The sequence below is a fragment of the Panicum hallii genome, chromosome 5, assembly GCF_002211085.1.
Source record: "Panicum hallii strain FIL2 chromosome 5, PHallii_v3.1, whole genome shotgun sequence".
Classification (NCBI taxonomy): domain Eukaryota; kingdom Viridiplantae; phylum Streptophyta; class Magnoliopsida; order Poales; family Poaceae; genus Panicum; species Panicum hallii.
Window position 1 is genome coordinate 30,403,566 of NC_038046.1, and position 14,685 is coordinate 30,418,250.

Below are 14,685 nucleotides of genomic sequence, written 5' to 3' on the forward strand. Positions count from 1 at the left end.
CATATGGCATTGCTCAGTAATATAAAAATACATTGGCTGATTGAAAAAAATGCAAAATACAGCAAAAATAACTTGCCTATTTTCCAATGGCTGACGGGGTACATCAGGATATAAGATCTCGTATTCGTCAAAACCCATATCAACCTGAAAAAACCTGTCCCAGTAAATTTGAAAAGATGGGATCTACAAAAAGGAAATAAATGTAAAAAAAGATTGTGAAAAAAGCAGTAATCGCCATTTACCAACAGGAACATATAGAGAAAAATATGCATAGAAAAAAAGAGAAAGATAGCTTACCAATCTGTCTCTGACAATTTCATGAAACTCATGATCTTTGTGGTATAATGGGTCTAGGAAGATAAATTTGTGATCCTTAATGTCAACAACAAACACAAACCAGTGCTCACTGAAGAGAATGGGGAAATACAGCTGGAAAAGAAAGGGGGGAGGGGAAATTGTTCAATATTAATTGCAATTTAAAAAAAAGGACAAAATGTAGTGCTTATTGCTTAAAGAATTACAGCCTCATATGCCTAGTAATTACAGTATTGGTTGAGCATGTAGGAAAAGCGGTAAAGTGGAGCTGTAAAAAAGAAACAGATTACTTAAAAAAATCCATACATTGTTGGAATTGTTAATAGGCCTATTCCTGGAAGATCTCTTGAAAGAACGTGCCAAAACATCTTGATTAGCTTCATCAACATCCTTTAACAAATTCTCCTAGATAACAAACAAAAGGTATTAGGAAAAACAAAAAAGAAGATGGACTATGGGGAAACTGCCTGCGGAGTATATTAAAAAATGGAGATGCATTATTGAAGAATCTTACGTACACCAATGTTAGCGAAGAAATAATACGACTTTGACACATCCGAAGAGGCGTTTGGCTTTATGTACATGCTATAGCAGAAAGCTGATATCACTAACATTCCTGTAATTAGAAGTATAGACACTAGGTATTAGTGTGTTGTATTAGGGTTGTACTGAGAACTAGGGGTATATTTATGAATATTATAAGTTCTTATATGCAATTGTGGAAAAATGCTCTTAAATGTCAAGATCAAATATTTATAGTGAAGAAAAGTACAAATAGTAAGTCAAAACCTAAAAGAAATAAACTTTGTATGAAACCAAGGGTCTATGTGTAATTAGCACAAATATAAGGGTTACATTTGAAATGGTTGGAATATAAAAGTCAAATTCAAATTTACTTAAGGGTTAAGGTGTAAAAATACAAGTAATCATGACTGGTCAGAAAATTTGTAAACATGCCCAAAATTTGATCAAATTTAGGTGGGCAAAGATAAATTTAACTTAAATTCCATCTTGTTTCAAAATATAATCCAAATAGCTGTAAACTTTGAGTTTCTGAACCTAAGCCCTAAAACAATATTGTAGAGTTTGAAAAACTCTACAACTTTCATGTTGAACACTTTTTCATTTGACCTTTGTAGCAGTGAGAAGTTTTAGTTTACAGAGAGGTCCCTAAAGTTTTTAGAAATTTCAAACTAGTCCCCCTGACACCTCCCTGCTTCGTCTTCCTCTGGCACGCCGCTTCCCTCTCTGCTCACTGCGCCTGCCACCACCGCTCACCGCCGGCGCAGGCCCCCGAGCTCCACCTCCAGCTGCAGCACTTGCCCACGCGTCATCCCCTCCCGACTCTGACCCCTTTCCTCTCCCCTGGTGGCTTCTCGCGCGCGCGCCACGATGACCCCGAGCTTCCTCCGGCCGCCACCTCCTCGTCGCCGTGGACAGCCCACTGCCGCGCCTTAATTCCCTCCCTCTCGCGCGCAGCAGCACCATTTCAACACCTACGTGCTGTTCTGCTACTCCCAGCACTCAATTTCGAGCATCCGAGCCACATTTCTCCGCCGCCGTCCTCCTCCGCTCCGGCCGCGCACGGCACGCCCGTGGGCAGCCCTCACCAGCTCACCCCCGCCCCAATCAACACCTGCACAAGCTTCCCCGTTACTTGCTCATGCTCGACGACCAACTGTTCTCCTCCAATTTCCACTGGAACTTCGTCTCCGACGAAGCGCCGCCGCCGCCACCTTCGGCCTCACCGTGGGCAGCTCGCTTTGAGCCTCTCCACGCCACCACGATACCCTAGCCAGCACCACATCATCCCTGTGAAGCTCCCCGACCCATCCAGTGACTCTCTAGTCCACCACTGCGCCTCCCCGACGCTCGCCGGCGTTCTTCTTCGTCGCCGCCGCCTCTGTCTCCGTCGGTCACCTCTGATCCAGTACGTTTTCGTTCAATTGGTTGCACGTACACGTTCCCCGTGTCTCACTGAAGCTCGTGCGCAGGCTTGCTGCCGACGTTCACCGCCGGAGCACTGCCGTCGACGGTGACCCCTCCGCCGCCGCTTCGGGTCCTCGTCGAGCTCTTCTATTCCGGCCATCCCAGTCCTCGACAAGTAGTGCAACAAGACCACAGTAAGCCCCTGAGTCCTCTCCTGCCCTTGGACCTCGCCGCCGGTGATCGCCGTCGCCGGAACACGGTCGCCCCCGCCTTGCTCTGCTTCGATCCCCAGCCAAGGACCTCGGGTTAGAAGGAATAGAAACCCAGGGGGTTATGTGCATAGCCTAAGACTCAGAGAAATAGTAACCAGGGACCCCCATGTGTAAATATTGCTGTCAACTTAGAAATGCTATATCTATTCGAGGAAAAATCATAAAATTGTAAACTAAATTTTGTTGGAATCCTTAGATAAAGATCTACAACTTTACTTAAAAGGTCAACTTCAATTTCTGAATGTTTGATAATCAAATTTAATTGTTAAGTTTAATTACGTGTAGGCTTAAGAAATGCATAGTAATTTATAGAAAAATGATAAATTAGTGAAACCAGTTGGGTTAATTTTCTTTTTACATGTAGAATTGAAGAAAAATAATTATCTTAGTATTCTAGTATTATTTCCTTAATGTACAAGTTTTCTTAGAAATAATGTGTAGTTTTCTTTGTATAATTAATAATTACACTTTTAAATGTTCCAAAAATCATGAAAAATATAGTAGGGTTCTGTTCTGTAATGTTATAACATGTTATTAAGTTTCCAACCAAGAATTAGGTGATAAATAAATTTAATATAATATAATTGATCTATAATGTAATAGTAACCTAAGTTCCATGTGAATAATTAATATAACAAATAACTATAGTTATGTTAAATAATGGTTAGGAACCAACCCACCTGTTGCTCCATGCCACTAGTTAGATAATTAGTGTAGCTAATCCTGTTGTTTAACGAGTTTAGATAAAACATATAATACCCGATAAATGACTGCCCAGTACAGGGTAGTTAAGTTGTTTTTCGAAATATAATATTCCTTTAATTGGATTGCAACTTTATCGTGAATTGAAATAAAAGTATATGCACCCATTAAATTTCATCTTGTATAACATGTAGACTCGACCACTCTCGCTGACGGGGATTATCAGCTGATCCCGGAACAAGAAGAAGTTTATTCTGAAGACCCCGGGAATCTCGTCGCGGATTTCTCTGAAGCCCCGAACAAAGGTTCGGAAGAAAATCATTTGACTAACCCCAACCCCACCAGCGAAGGCAAGCCCCGGACATAACCCCTACTTTATTACACTGCAACCTATATTATTTATATATATCTTTATGCATTAAGTTCTTAGGAGTTGTTTGAAAACTTTAGTTGCATAATTCCAGGAACCAATGTATTGTACATTAGAACTTGAGTCCGACTAGCTGCTATGCTTATAGGACCGGTAGAAATCGAGTGATTTCCTGTCACTCGCGCGATATAGGAATTGTGATGTTTACATTCTTGTTATCATTATAAGGATGACAGACGGGAGTTTGCGAGGTATCATGGTTGAAATGATACCCCGTCTGTGTATGGAATTTGATAAGGTCGCAGTGTGTGGTAGCGGTGGTTAAGCGTTTGAAAGTACTAGCCACATGCCGTGAAATATGGTAAGCGGTAAGCCTAGTAACCGATCGGCCCGAGGAGTGGACATACCCCCCACCACATGTATTTGCTTCTTTTGGATACTTAGTTCGATGTGTAGGCATACGTGTTGCTGGGCAACCAGGAGTACGGGTTTTGTAGTCACGCTACAGACGTACGTCCTGCACTTTGGAAGTGCGTATGACCTGCAGTCGCTTGTGGTGGCCTTGATCCACGAGTCGGAATGAAAGGCAAACGGTTGCTTAGGAACGACCCTTTGGTGTTCCAAGCGTGTATGTTAGGTTTACCCTTGCAAGGTTTTGAATCTCGATTCAGGAATCGCCCGCCTCTCACGATGATTGAGACTGCTTACCCCCTTTACCACATAGAGTAACAAGAGCAATTATGTGATTATGAAAGATGATGTTTGAGTAAAGATTTTACCTTGTTTGAATAGTAATAGGTGCTTACCTAGAATGGTTAATCAACTAGAACCTGAAAGTTAAAATTTGAAAATAAGGACCTACTCCTTGTTGCTTTTCAGCTGAAAACTCTACCCAAAGCTAAAAGCCATCATGAGTCTAGTTATGGGCTAAGGTATACCCAATTCCGGGTAAGTCTTGCTGAGTATTAGTATACTCAGCCTTACTTTCGTTAATTTACTTCAGGTAATCCTCCTGATGAGCCAGCGTTCATTACACCGTGGCCCTACCCCTTGCCTGATGGTTGGTCCGTTGAATGGGATCCGTCCCCGACCAACATAGATTCCGCCGAGTGATATCATGACCGGGCTAGCATGATATCTGTAATAATGACGTGTACAATGTCTACGTTTTCCAAAACTCCACTGCTTGACTGAAAACTTAAACTGTCTTGTAATAATCTCTCCTCAGTGGGAGCTAATGATACTTTGTGTATTTTTGTAATATAACTGCCTGTGGTGTAAAATATTTTTGGCATTGTATCTCTGGACTCACCTTCGTGTGAGGTATCTTGTTGGATCCTGCGTTCGGTGGTTTATCGGGACGTTACCCGACAGACCAATAGTTTTATACCGTTTGAAGTACGAGGTAGCCCTCCGGAGAGGACTCGTGTACTTGAGCCGGTATAATTCAGGTTGGTTCTGCCACGTTAACCATCCCCCCTGGCTTCAGAGACTCTCCAAGAGACCAAAAAGTGCAACGCACTTTACCGATGCTAACAACATCCTCACTGGATAGAAATTTGAAAACAAAAATATTTAAAGACACAGCAAACTGATGGGGCAGGTGAAGAGAAAAATACAAACAGAAAAAGAAAAGGAATAAAACACATAAAAGATTCTTGAGCTTACTTGCTATACTGAGAAGTTGCCAGATTGCATATTGCTTGATAATTTCCAAACTCAGCTTTAGAAACAGTTATCTTGGCCTTTGCAGTTTCAAACTCTCCATTGAAAATAGGCCCAGGCTTCACAACCCTTCTAGGACCATGTATTGGCATTTTACCACCAGTTGAACGGTCTCTAGGATGATAGGTTGGCAAAACAGATAAAGATTCCCTAAGCCAAGATCATGCAAGCCAGGAGCACCTTGGTCGTATGGGGGCAAACAAGGCACTTGAGATGTCCTTAGCCTTTTGTTGTAAATATGATCAAACCTCCTTGTCATATCACGAATAGACTGAGAAAAACTGGTCTGGCCCAGAACTTCAACCTCAGGAGATTTCTATTTAGATACAGCAAAAAACAAAAAAAAGGCAGAAAAAAGGAGGAATGCCAGGATTTAGATAACTCAACTTGTTCAAACACGCATAGCTGTTTAGATATTTAGAGACAAAAAATACAAAAATAGAGCTTAATATTTAGATAAAATCAAATAAACTTGAAAAGAAAAGGGTCATACACATACACTTAAGTCCAAAACTTTAGATATTGAAGAGAAGGTGACATTTTGGCTAGAGGTTGAGGCTTCACGTTTCTTGGACAACTTTGGTGTAACTCTGGGCAGAGATTCCTAAATAAACATAATGGTCAGAAAAATATAAACTTGCTTTAAAAACAAAAAAAAGAATCCACAAATGGTGCTTGAAAAAAACTATTTGCACAAATGGTCGACCACATGTACCTTCTCAACAACAACTCTGCGATCACCGCAGTGCAGCTGGGGTGAAAAAGAATCAGGTACGAACTCTACATCATCTTGAAGCAAAATCACATCTCTTTGCTTATCGCAGCTGCGGCTGCTGGGAGGAGATTTGGGGGTATGCTGACTACCACTAACATCAACATTAGTGATGTCCTGAAGAGGATTCATAACAGAGCGAGGGGCATTTGGTGGGGACTGGGGGGGTGTGCTACTAGCCATTTTAGCCTTCATACTCCTGATAAAAGGATCTGAAACATAAAACGTTTTAAATGAGACAGCTGCAAAAACATACAGACAAAAAAGACACCAGCATAATTTTTGTTAAAAAATTCAGGTAGCTCACGGGTTGGGGGTATCCATTTGGGGGGAAAACAAATTTCTTAGCAATTGACTTACCGGTCTTAGCCAACTTCTCCAAAATCCTGTTGACATGTTCCTGATTCAGCTGTAGTTTAAAACACGAACAAAAAAAGATGCATGAGAAAAAAGTGAAGGTTGTGGAAAATATTGCACATGAATGAAAAAGTAAAAAACAAAAAGAAAAAAGAAAAACATAACATACCGCTGAAGAATTGTAGTTTGAGGATGAAGGGATCAAATCATTGTGTGGCAGCTGATGAGGGTGTATTTCTGAATCTTTCTGAGTAGGTGGACCATTAAGGGGAGAGTTCTGGAAAAAACAAAAATGACACAACAAAATAGAAAAATTATTAGGAAAATATTCTGGGGGGACGGGTGTGGGTGGGGGGGGGGGGGGAACAGTTCTGGTTAATAAAAGAATAAATGCAAAAACAAAACCAAACCTTTTCCAAAGAAGAAGTTGGGGGATGGGGGGCCAACTGAATACCAATGTCATGATATTATCCAAAAGTAGTACCACTAGAATGGTCGATGATAGGTGTGCCTCCTGCATTTAGAAAACATCTCATAAAACTGGTAAACAAAAAAGCACACCCCAGAAAAGTGGCTAAACAGAAAGAAAGGGGGAAGAATAACAAAAAAAGAGTAAATTACCTGGATGGCTTATATTTTGACGCCCTGAATGGTTATCATTATGAACAATTGGAGGAGTGTCTTTTGCAGCTATGCCAGAGGCAGCATCACCATCATTGTTGCCTGGGAATTCACCAACTATCTTCATGACATCCAGAACTAATTTCTTTGATCTAGAATCAATACTAGATGCATATTTCAAAAGTTTGGAGAACATGGCACCAAATGATCTGGTAGGCTAGCCAAAGCAGTGACATCCAAATCCAATCTGAGCCCACAATTGAAACAGTGATTCTCTATTGCCTTGCAACTGTCATTCTTGAGATTAGTGGGGAGCTTGCACCTTGTCACTTAATCAAGTTTATCCATAAACTGAACATCAAGAGCTACATGTTGTGAGCTTGTATCACGAAGATGGAGGTCCTGTGCAAATTGGTATGTCAAACAAAAAAAAAAGAAAAATAGAGATAAGATATAAAAAAGTGAAGAAAAAAGGGCATAAAAAAAGAAATTTAAAACATATACTTTAAATTATAGTAGTACCAAAAAAGGGCAAAAGAAGGACCCATATTGCCTGACAAAGCTAATATGTACAAAAATTATGCACCGGAGGTATTAAGTCTGAACTAATCAAACACCCCAAACATGAAAACACTATTTTTCCAGAAAAGATAATGTAGCACTAGATAAAAAAACATTATGTATACATTAGGGCAATATGACATTTCTAAAAAAATATTTGTTTTGGGATGAGAAGCGGGGTGCCGACCTTTGAGTAGCAAGTGTCGCTAAGTCCAAAACAGGGCGGAAGCTGTAAGAACCATTGTTCTTCATGTCAAGATCAGAGTATGTCTTTATCATGTTCCCTTTCCAAACACATATATGGGGCAATGTGTTAGGCAGGCGGCGTGGGCCAAAATCAACGAAATCCAGGTAGATCACCTGCAAAAAAAAATTATTTTGACATAGAAAAATGGAAAAATACAGTTATTTGGGATATGCACAGCCAAAAAAAGTAGTAGAATCAATTGCCAAAAAAATACAGTGCTCATGGCTTATTTTTACAGTTCCATATACATAGTAATACAGTATTGACCGTCATGTAAAAAAATAGTATGATGCAACTCTAAACATATTATAAAAAACATCAAAACAGGCAGTATTGATGGGGGCGTCCAGCACACCCCCGCCCCCTCTTCCAGCACACAAATTATATGCATATTGACAAAAAAAAGGAGAGAAAAAGAAGGAGACAAAACTTACAGCGAGGTAGTACAGACAACCACCCAGGGTGCGATTATCTTTAACCCTAGAAGATTTAGATTTCTTGAACAACTTTATAGAATCAAGCAGCCAATCATCTAAGACATATCCAGACCGGTCAAAATCTTTGACTCTTGCAATATCAGCAAAAATACCAAAGTGCTTAGGGCTTGAAGTTATTGAAGAGTTGGGGCACAAGAAACTACTCAAAGGAACAATGATGAAGCAAATAAAGACGTCTTCATCAGACAACTCTTCTCCTTTCTCAAGATTATTAGCAAAGAATTTGACTGATGGGATGGAGTTCTTCTGGAACTTGTTTAGAACAACTTCTTTGCCACAAGCAGTATTAGAGGGGAATGAATTGCCGCCAATAGGGATCCCAAGAACACAGTGAATAGATTCCTTTATCAATAAGATAATCTTGCCATCAACAACTATATTCCCTGACTTGTAGTCAACCACATTAGCTACCCACTTGACAAATTTGTTTGGGACGAAGCACTTATCAAAATCAGCAGTGACCCGAAACCATAGCTCTCGATAACTTTTTTCTGTTGAGGTGTTAAGAGAGTCTAAAATAGAGGAAAAAGTTGTGACAGAGTAGCGCGTGAATGCATCTTTGGATTTGGTGACAGATTTAATCTTCATCTTCTACACAAAAATGATATTGGGTTTAATTAGAAAAAAAGCGTAACAAAAAGTATATAAACACGTCGAAAAGCGAAAAATGGAAACCCCCGAAAATCCCAAAGGACACATATAAACAGAGAAGAGGGGGGGGGGGATATAACTCATGGCTTACAGACAACTTTAGTTTCCTTTTCAATTTTTTAAGCCTACCATATTGTTAACATGAAAACTAACATTCAGACGCATAATCATTGGGGGGTTGAAAAAATCAACTCTGGAAAAAAAAAGCTTGCGGGAATAAAAATAAAATATACACACTGAAAAGGGGGGAGGGGGCAAATAAACTTACATCTAGTAAGACTTCCTTGTACAGTTCACGCTTAAGATCTTGATCATCACTAAAAGAGGATCCCTACAAAAAAGAAACAAAAAAGGACATTTTTCAGATAAAAAATGCATTAAAACTAAAAACATGTGAGTTGGGGGATGAAAAAATATATAAAAAACAGATAGACAGACTTACTTCACTTTGGGCAGAATCGCCATCGGACTCGAGCATTTCAGATCATCAGAATCAGAAGATGAATTGAGGATGAAAGGATCATTAATTTCATCTCTTGCGTTACTCCTGCCATAATCTGCTACCCCTCTACGTCTTCTGGTAGCCATCTAAAACACATGTAGAAAAAGTTGATGCATGAACAAAAATGTCCGGAGCAAGTCTCGGAAAAAAACAGTAACTGCAACATGATAAAGATTATAAAAAACCTGACAGGAGCCACATACATACTACTGCGCATAACATATAAATTGGCCACATAGATACTACTCCGGAGCAAGTTCTTTCCTACAGACTGACTTGACACACAACATCAAAAACCATGGCAAAAAAAGGTGGCTGATAAAAACAACAGAAACTAACCCAAAAAACTTCTAAAAAGCCTACCTCAGATCCTATATGAAAAATGAGCTACCGAAACGCACAAAAGTGGCATACATTCAAAAGAAGTCAATTGCTATTATGCGTTCTATATACCGCTTATACAAAAAATATAACGAAAAAATTTACATGGCACCACATCAAGAAAAGTTGCAGTGTGAAAATGCTACTATTAGGGCTTTTTTTGCAGGTGGGTGGTATAAATGCTACCATTGACATGCTGTAAAAAAAATATTTTCGCTACTGTATAACCCCATCCACCCTTCTAACAAAATACTTCTAAAAATACCCTACCTGACATCCTACTATTCCAGTATAAGAAAAAGAGCTACCAAAATGAACTAAAGTGGCATACATCAAAAATAAAAACAGAGCTGACAAAATGGGGGGAGAGAAAAAATAGAACAAATCACTACAAAAGCAAAACAAAGTAGAAAATAGAGGTAGCGGCAGCTCTGATCCTGGATCCCCATCAAACCATACAAAATCAACCCCCCCACCCTCTAAATATACCAACTTCAAGTCACAAAAATCCCCTACTGCAAAAACATGTGATGAAAAACCAGTGTGATATGAGAGAAGAGATTGCCCATTAACCTCTCCCCCACCGACGGGGTGAAAAACAGAGGCCTAGAGAGAAAATCCAAACAAATCCAAAAAAACATTGAAATATCAGTCGAACGCGCGGGTTAAAAGCTCAAAAATCAAAAAGGGATGTGAAATCGAAACCCCACAAAAAAAGTCAAAAAAAAACCCAACACACATAATCTACAGGGGGTGACTCCGCACGAAACAGAGCTGAGCGGGATAGAAGAACTGCCTCACCCTCGGGGTCGCGAACCCCCCCCCCCCCCCCCAAAAAAAACCCATCCTCAGAACGAAGGTGAAACATGACAAAACACACGCAGATCCGCGCAAGGGGGAGAAAAATCATCGGGAAAACTAGAACGCAAAATCCCCAAATCCAAAAACCCACTCAAGAAAGGGAGGGGGAGCGCGCAGACGAATACCACAAACAAAAAACTCCAAACGCGGAAGCGCAATCAAAAGCCGTGAGGAATTGCGTGGTGGGGGAAGGATCTATTCAAGAACGCCTATGAAAAGGTTGTTTTGATTTACGAAAAGGTTGTTTGAATAAGAATCAAATAAACATAGGCTGACAAGGTGGGCCCACCAAAACTCACGAAAAGGAAGATGACAGCACGCAGAGCCAGATCCCACGCCTCAGATGTGACCGGGCAAAAAACCAGACAGCGCAAAAATCGAGTGATAAGAGAAAAAGGAATGCTCGAGTAAGATATAGCTTTATCCAAGTAGTAACTAGAGGGCCTTCGGCAGAGCGACAAGCAGTTCCGAACGGAGGTGAACACTGGGGCTCATCCAGCACATCAACCTCGTCCGGCTCGTCGAATTCTGCTCCTCCGGCGGCGACGAGAAGATGCTCGTCTACGAGTACATGCCCAACGGCTCACTGGACTCCTACCTCTTCGGGAGCAGCCCGTGCCCGAGCTGGCACGACCGCTACGCCATCATGCTCAGCATCACCAGGGGGCTGTCCTACCTGCAAGAGGGTTGCCGCGAGCGTATCATACATGGCGACATCAAGCTGGAGAACATACTGCTGGACAAGGACCTGTGCCCGAAGATCGCCGACTTCGGGATGGCGAAGCTGGTGGGGAGGGACTTCAGCCGGGTCTTGACGACGATGCCGGGCACCATTGGATACCTCGCCCCCGAGTGGATCTCCGGGCTGCCGATCAGCGCCAAGGCGGACGTGTACAGCTTTGGAATGGTGCTCTTCGAGCTTATCTCGGGGCGGCGCAACGCCGAGAGCTACAACGATGGCGACGGTGATGGCACGGAAGCAAGGGCAGCAGGGCAGCGCCCGTCCACGTTCTTCCCGATCAGGGCCGTAGCGCGGGTGGTGGAAGGGGACACGGCCGCCGTGGTGGACCCGCGGCTGCGCGGTGACCTGCTAGAGCACGCCTGCCGGTGGCATGCTGGTGCATCCAGGACCAGGAGGAGCACCGGCCGACCATGGCGTAGGTCGTGCAGGCGCTGGAGGGCGTCATCGATGTCCACTACAGAAAAATAGTGTATTTTCGTAGCCAAAAACCGACGAAAATAGCCCGAAAGCCGTTAAAAATAGCTATTTTCATCGGCCGGCCGACGGAATAAACTAGATGAAAATAAGTTCTTTTTTGTCGGCAACCGACGAAAATAACGCTATTTTTGTCGGCTAGCAAAGCTGACGAAAAAACCAGGACATTTTTGTCGGCCAAAGTGGCCGACGAAAATAATGGCACTATTTTCATCGGCCAAGCTTGGCCGACGAAAATGGTCTGGTTTTCGTCGGCTCCCCAAACCGACGAAAATAATTGAGGTTTATTTCATCAGCTCAAAAGCCGACGAAAATACTCTGCAGTATTTTTGTCGACCACCTGGCCGACGAAAATACTTGAATCCTACTGAAAACAGCTGCATATAATAGCGGTTATGAAACGCACTCATCCATAACGTAGTCATCCATAAGCAGTTACTGAAAATATCCATAAGGAGAATTATAAAATACATCATCACACAATCATCAAATACATCCAATAAGTACAATCATGAAATCCATAGTCTAAATGACATATATGTCAACAAAACGCGAAAACACAAATCAAGGAGGAGTAATATTATGTCCGCTGCCGCAGTCACCTCCAGAAATATTTCGTGCTGTCGATGGTAGCGTGGACGGGCTGGCAGAAACTCCTCGAGGATGAGTACTCGTCGAACCCTGATTATAGACAAAATTAAATCTATTTAGTATGTATATATAAGAAAATTTAAGCATTGCTAGTTACACGAATTACCACTTGTGGAGACGGTAGACGCACATATGGTCCAAAAGTCGGCGGTGGAGGAGGAGGCGAAGGAAGAGGCAGCAAATTAAATTGTGAGCCAAGGGTAGCCGCTAGCATTTCCTAAAAACCGATAGTAAATCAAGTATCTTATAGCAATGAACAGTGCACAAGGACTTGAAAAAATATCAAACTTGCATATTACCTGAATCTGTCGTTGCTGAGCGAAAAAACCTTGAATGTACTCGTGTTGTTGCCTTGCCCACTCCTCTTGCCTCTGCATCGCCTCTCTATGCTGCCTTATCTCCTCCTACAGTTGACTTTCCCTTTCACTTTCCCGTTGGTAGCCCCGAGAATTCTGAGAGGACCGAGAACACCTAGCTTGACTCAAAGCACCACTTGTATCAATAACGCCATTCAACATGCTGAACCTGCCATGTTTCTTCCCTTCCCCGCTTGAGTATAAGGCACCGACATCCACATCACTCCTCCTCCAATCGTACTCCTTCCCATGACGTGCCACCATTTCATCACCATATCTCGCCTACCATTCAGGAAACCAATAATAAGATAATATTCGAACCATCGCTTAATTGAAATCAAATTATTTTACTAACCAGAGTCTGTGTGGCACTCTCACTACAAAACAACTCTGGCTGCTTAGGATCTGCGCCGTCCTGGCCTCGAATGTATGTCTCAATATAGCTTGGGGCCACCCCACTTTGTGCCTCTTGGCAAAGAAGAAATTGTGATATTGCAAGTAAGTACATAATAATCAAATTGAAATAATAAACACCTACCATTCGATGAGCCAAACGAAGGTGTCCATCAGCCCCATATCTTTGTGTAACCCGTGGTCCTGCTTGACGATTAGCTCTCTTCATCTTGGATTTTTCCATAAAGCTAGGTGAAGCCCAATAAGCACAAAGTGCTCGCCAAGTATCCGGACACTTTCTCAACCAACGCAAACCGCTAATATCAACTTGAAGGTACTCATCCTCTCGGAGATATATCTCAGAAGCGCCCAGCTTCTTGTTCATGTCTTGCAGCTTAATTTTCTTATAGTATAGACAAATGCACTGTATACGAGCATTGGACATCATGTCCCTTACCACCTTCATCGCTGCCTTGTCAAACACGGAACGAGCCCTATCTTGTAGGCACTGCTCCTCCCCCTCCGGCAAACGATACTTCTCCTAAAAAGGAAATTAAATTTGTTAGACAACTTATAAATGAATCAAATAGATAGTAGTTATACAAGTTAGACAAGTTATGATAAAAAAATACCCAGAACTCATTCCAAACCCTCGTTGCAGCTTATAGTGCTCCCACTTCAATGCAGGCTGAAGCACACCTCCAATTGTGACCATTCCTGGGTAGTGAAACAGACAAAGTGTTCCAAATATTGCATTCACAGGTCTTAACCTATTTCTTCCCTCCCAACAAATGTCGTCCTACTGCCTACAATTACAAAATGATGTTCATCATGTTTCTTACTTGAACTATATAATATATTAAATAAAACAATCACAACAATAAAATATATTACTTACCAATCCCCATGTGGCCTAATCTGTCGACGATTTGCCGGATTGGTTGCTGCAGGAGTCATCACATTGTTGCCTCTAAATATAAATATATTGTATTAGTTAGCTAGCTCATATAAAATTTTTCATGAAATGATCATAACTACCTGAACACAGCTTGAGTAGCAGTATACTCCTCTTCCTCCTCCTCTTTCTCCTCCTCTTCCTCCTCCTCCTTCATCTCCAGGAATAGGCAATCGACCTGGAGGACATACTCTCTGAACAATCCACCATGGTTCTAAACTTTCCGAACGGCATGGATACGACATATAATAGACCATCTCAACTTGATGTGCGAGGACAAATGGATTGTAACCAGAAAGTCGCAATTTGTGGTTCACCTCCACTAAACCAAGTTTTTTGCTATGCTTTACC

General features: G+C 41.7%; 2 protein-coding genes across 9 annotated transcripts; one reads left to right on the top strand and one right to left on the bottom strand.

The window, feature by feature from the left end:
* Positions 1 to 76: 76 nt before the first annotated feature.
* Positions 77 to 11,692, bottom strand: LOC112894784. Of its 8 annotated transcripts, none has more exons than XM_025962594.1 (18): positions 11,512 to 11,692; positions 11,362 to 11,439; positions 9,462 to 9,607; positions 9,288 to 9,350; positions 8,306 to 8,959; positions 7,812 to 7,984; positions 7,064 to 7,465; positions 6,853 to 6,956; positions 6,612 to 6,719; positions 6,446 to 6,494; positions 6,029 to 6,297; positions 5,813 to 5,917; positions 5,257 to 5,629; positions 4,901 to 5,135; positions 834 to 931; positions 622 to 720; positions 298 to 429; positions 77 to 183 (listed from the first exon to the last, which is right to left on the bottom strand). In XM_025962594.1, the coding sequence occupies exons 3-7, from the start codon at positions 9,495 to 9,497 to the stop codon at positions 7,429 to 7,431; spliced, it is 963 nt and encodes a 320-aa protein (XP_025818379.1). In that variant the 5' UTR covers positions 9,498 to 9,607; positions 11,362 to 11,439; positions 11,512 to 11,692; the 3' UTR covers positions 77 to 183; positions 298 to 429; positions 622 to 720; positions 834 to 931; positions 4,901 to 5,135; positions 5,257 to 5,629; positions 5,813 to 5,917; positions 6,029 to 6,297; positions 6,446 to 6,494; positions 6,612 to 6,719; positions 6,853 to 6,956; positions 7,064 to 7,428. The 8 variants fall into 8 exon arrangements, with proteins under 8 accessions (XP_025818379.1, XP_025818377.1, XP_025818378.1 ...); XM_025962592.1 differs by having other exon boundaries at positions 11,272 to 11,439; XM_025962593.1 differs by having other exon boundaries at positions 11,200 to 11,439.
* Positions 11,317 to 11,973, top strand: LOC112892592 (G-type lectin S-receptor-like serine/threonine-protein kinase At2g19130). Its single transcript, XM_025959725.1, has one exon. It carries the CDS (start codon positions 11,317 to 11,319, stop codon positions 11,971 to 11,973), a length of 657 nt encoding a protein of 218 aa, XP_025815510.1.
* Positions 11,974 to 14,685: the final 2,712 nt, after the last annotated feature.

Excerpts from the sequence above, each read along its gene's own strand:
- LOC112894784 (XM_025962594.1), bottom strand. The coding sequence starts at position 9,497 with ATGCTCGAGTCCGATGGCGATTCTGCCCAAAGTGAA. Across the intron at positions 9,351-9,461 it reads GCGATTCTGCCCAAAGTGAA|GGATCCTCTTTTAGTGATGA; the intron begins GTAAGTCTGTCT and ends TCTTTTTTGTAG. Across the intron at positions 8,960-9,287 it reads ACAAGGAAGTCTTACTAGAT|AAGATGAAGATTAAATCTGT; the intron begins GTAAGTTTATTT and ends ATTTTTGTGTAG.
- LOC112892592 (XM_025959725.1), top strand. The coding sequence starts at position 11,317 with ATGCTCGTCTACGAGTACATGCCCAACGGCTCACTGGACTCCTACCTC.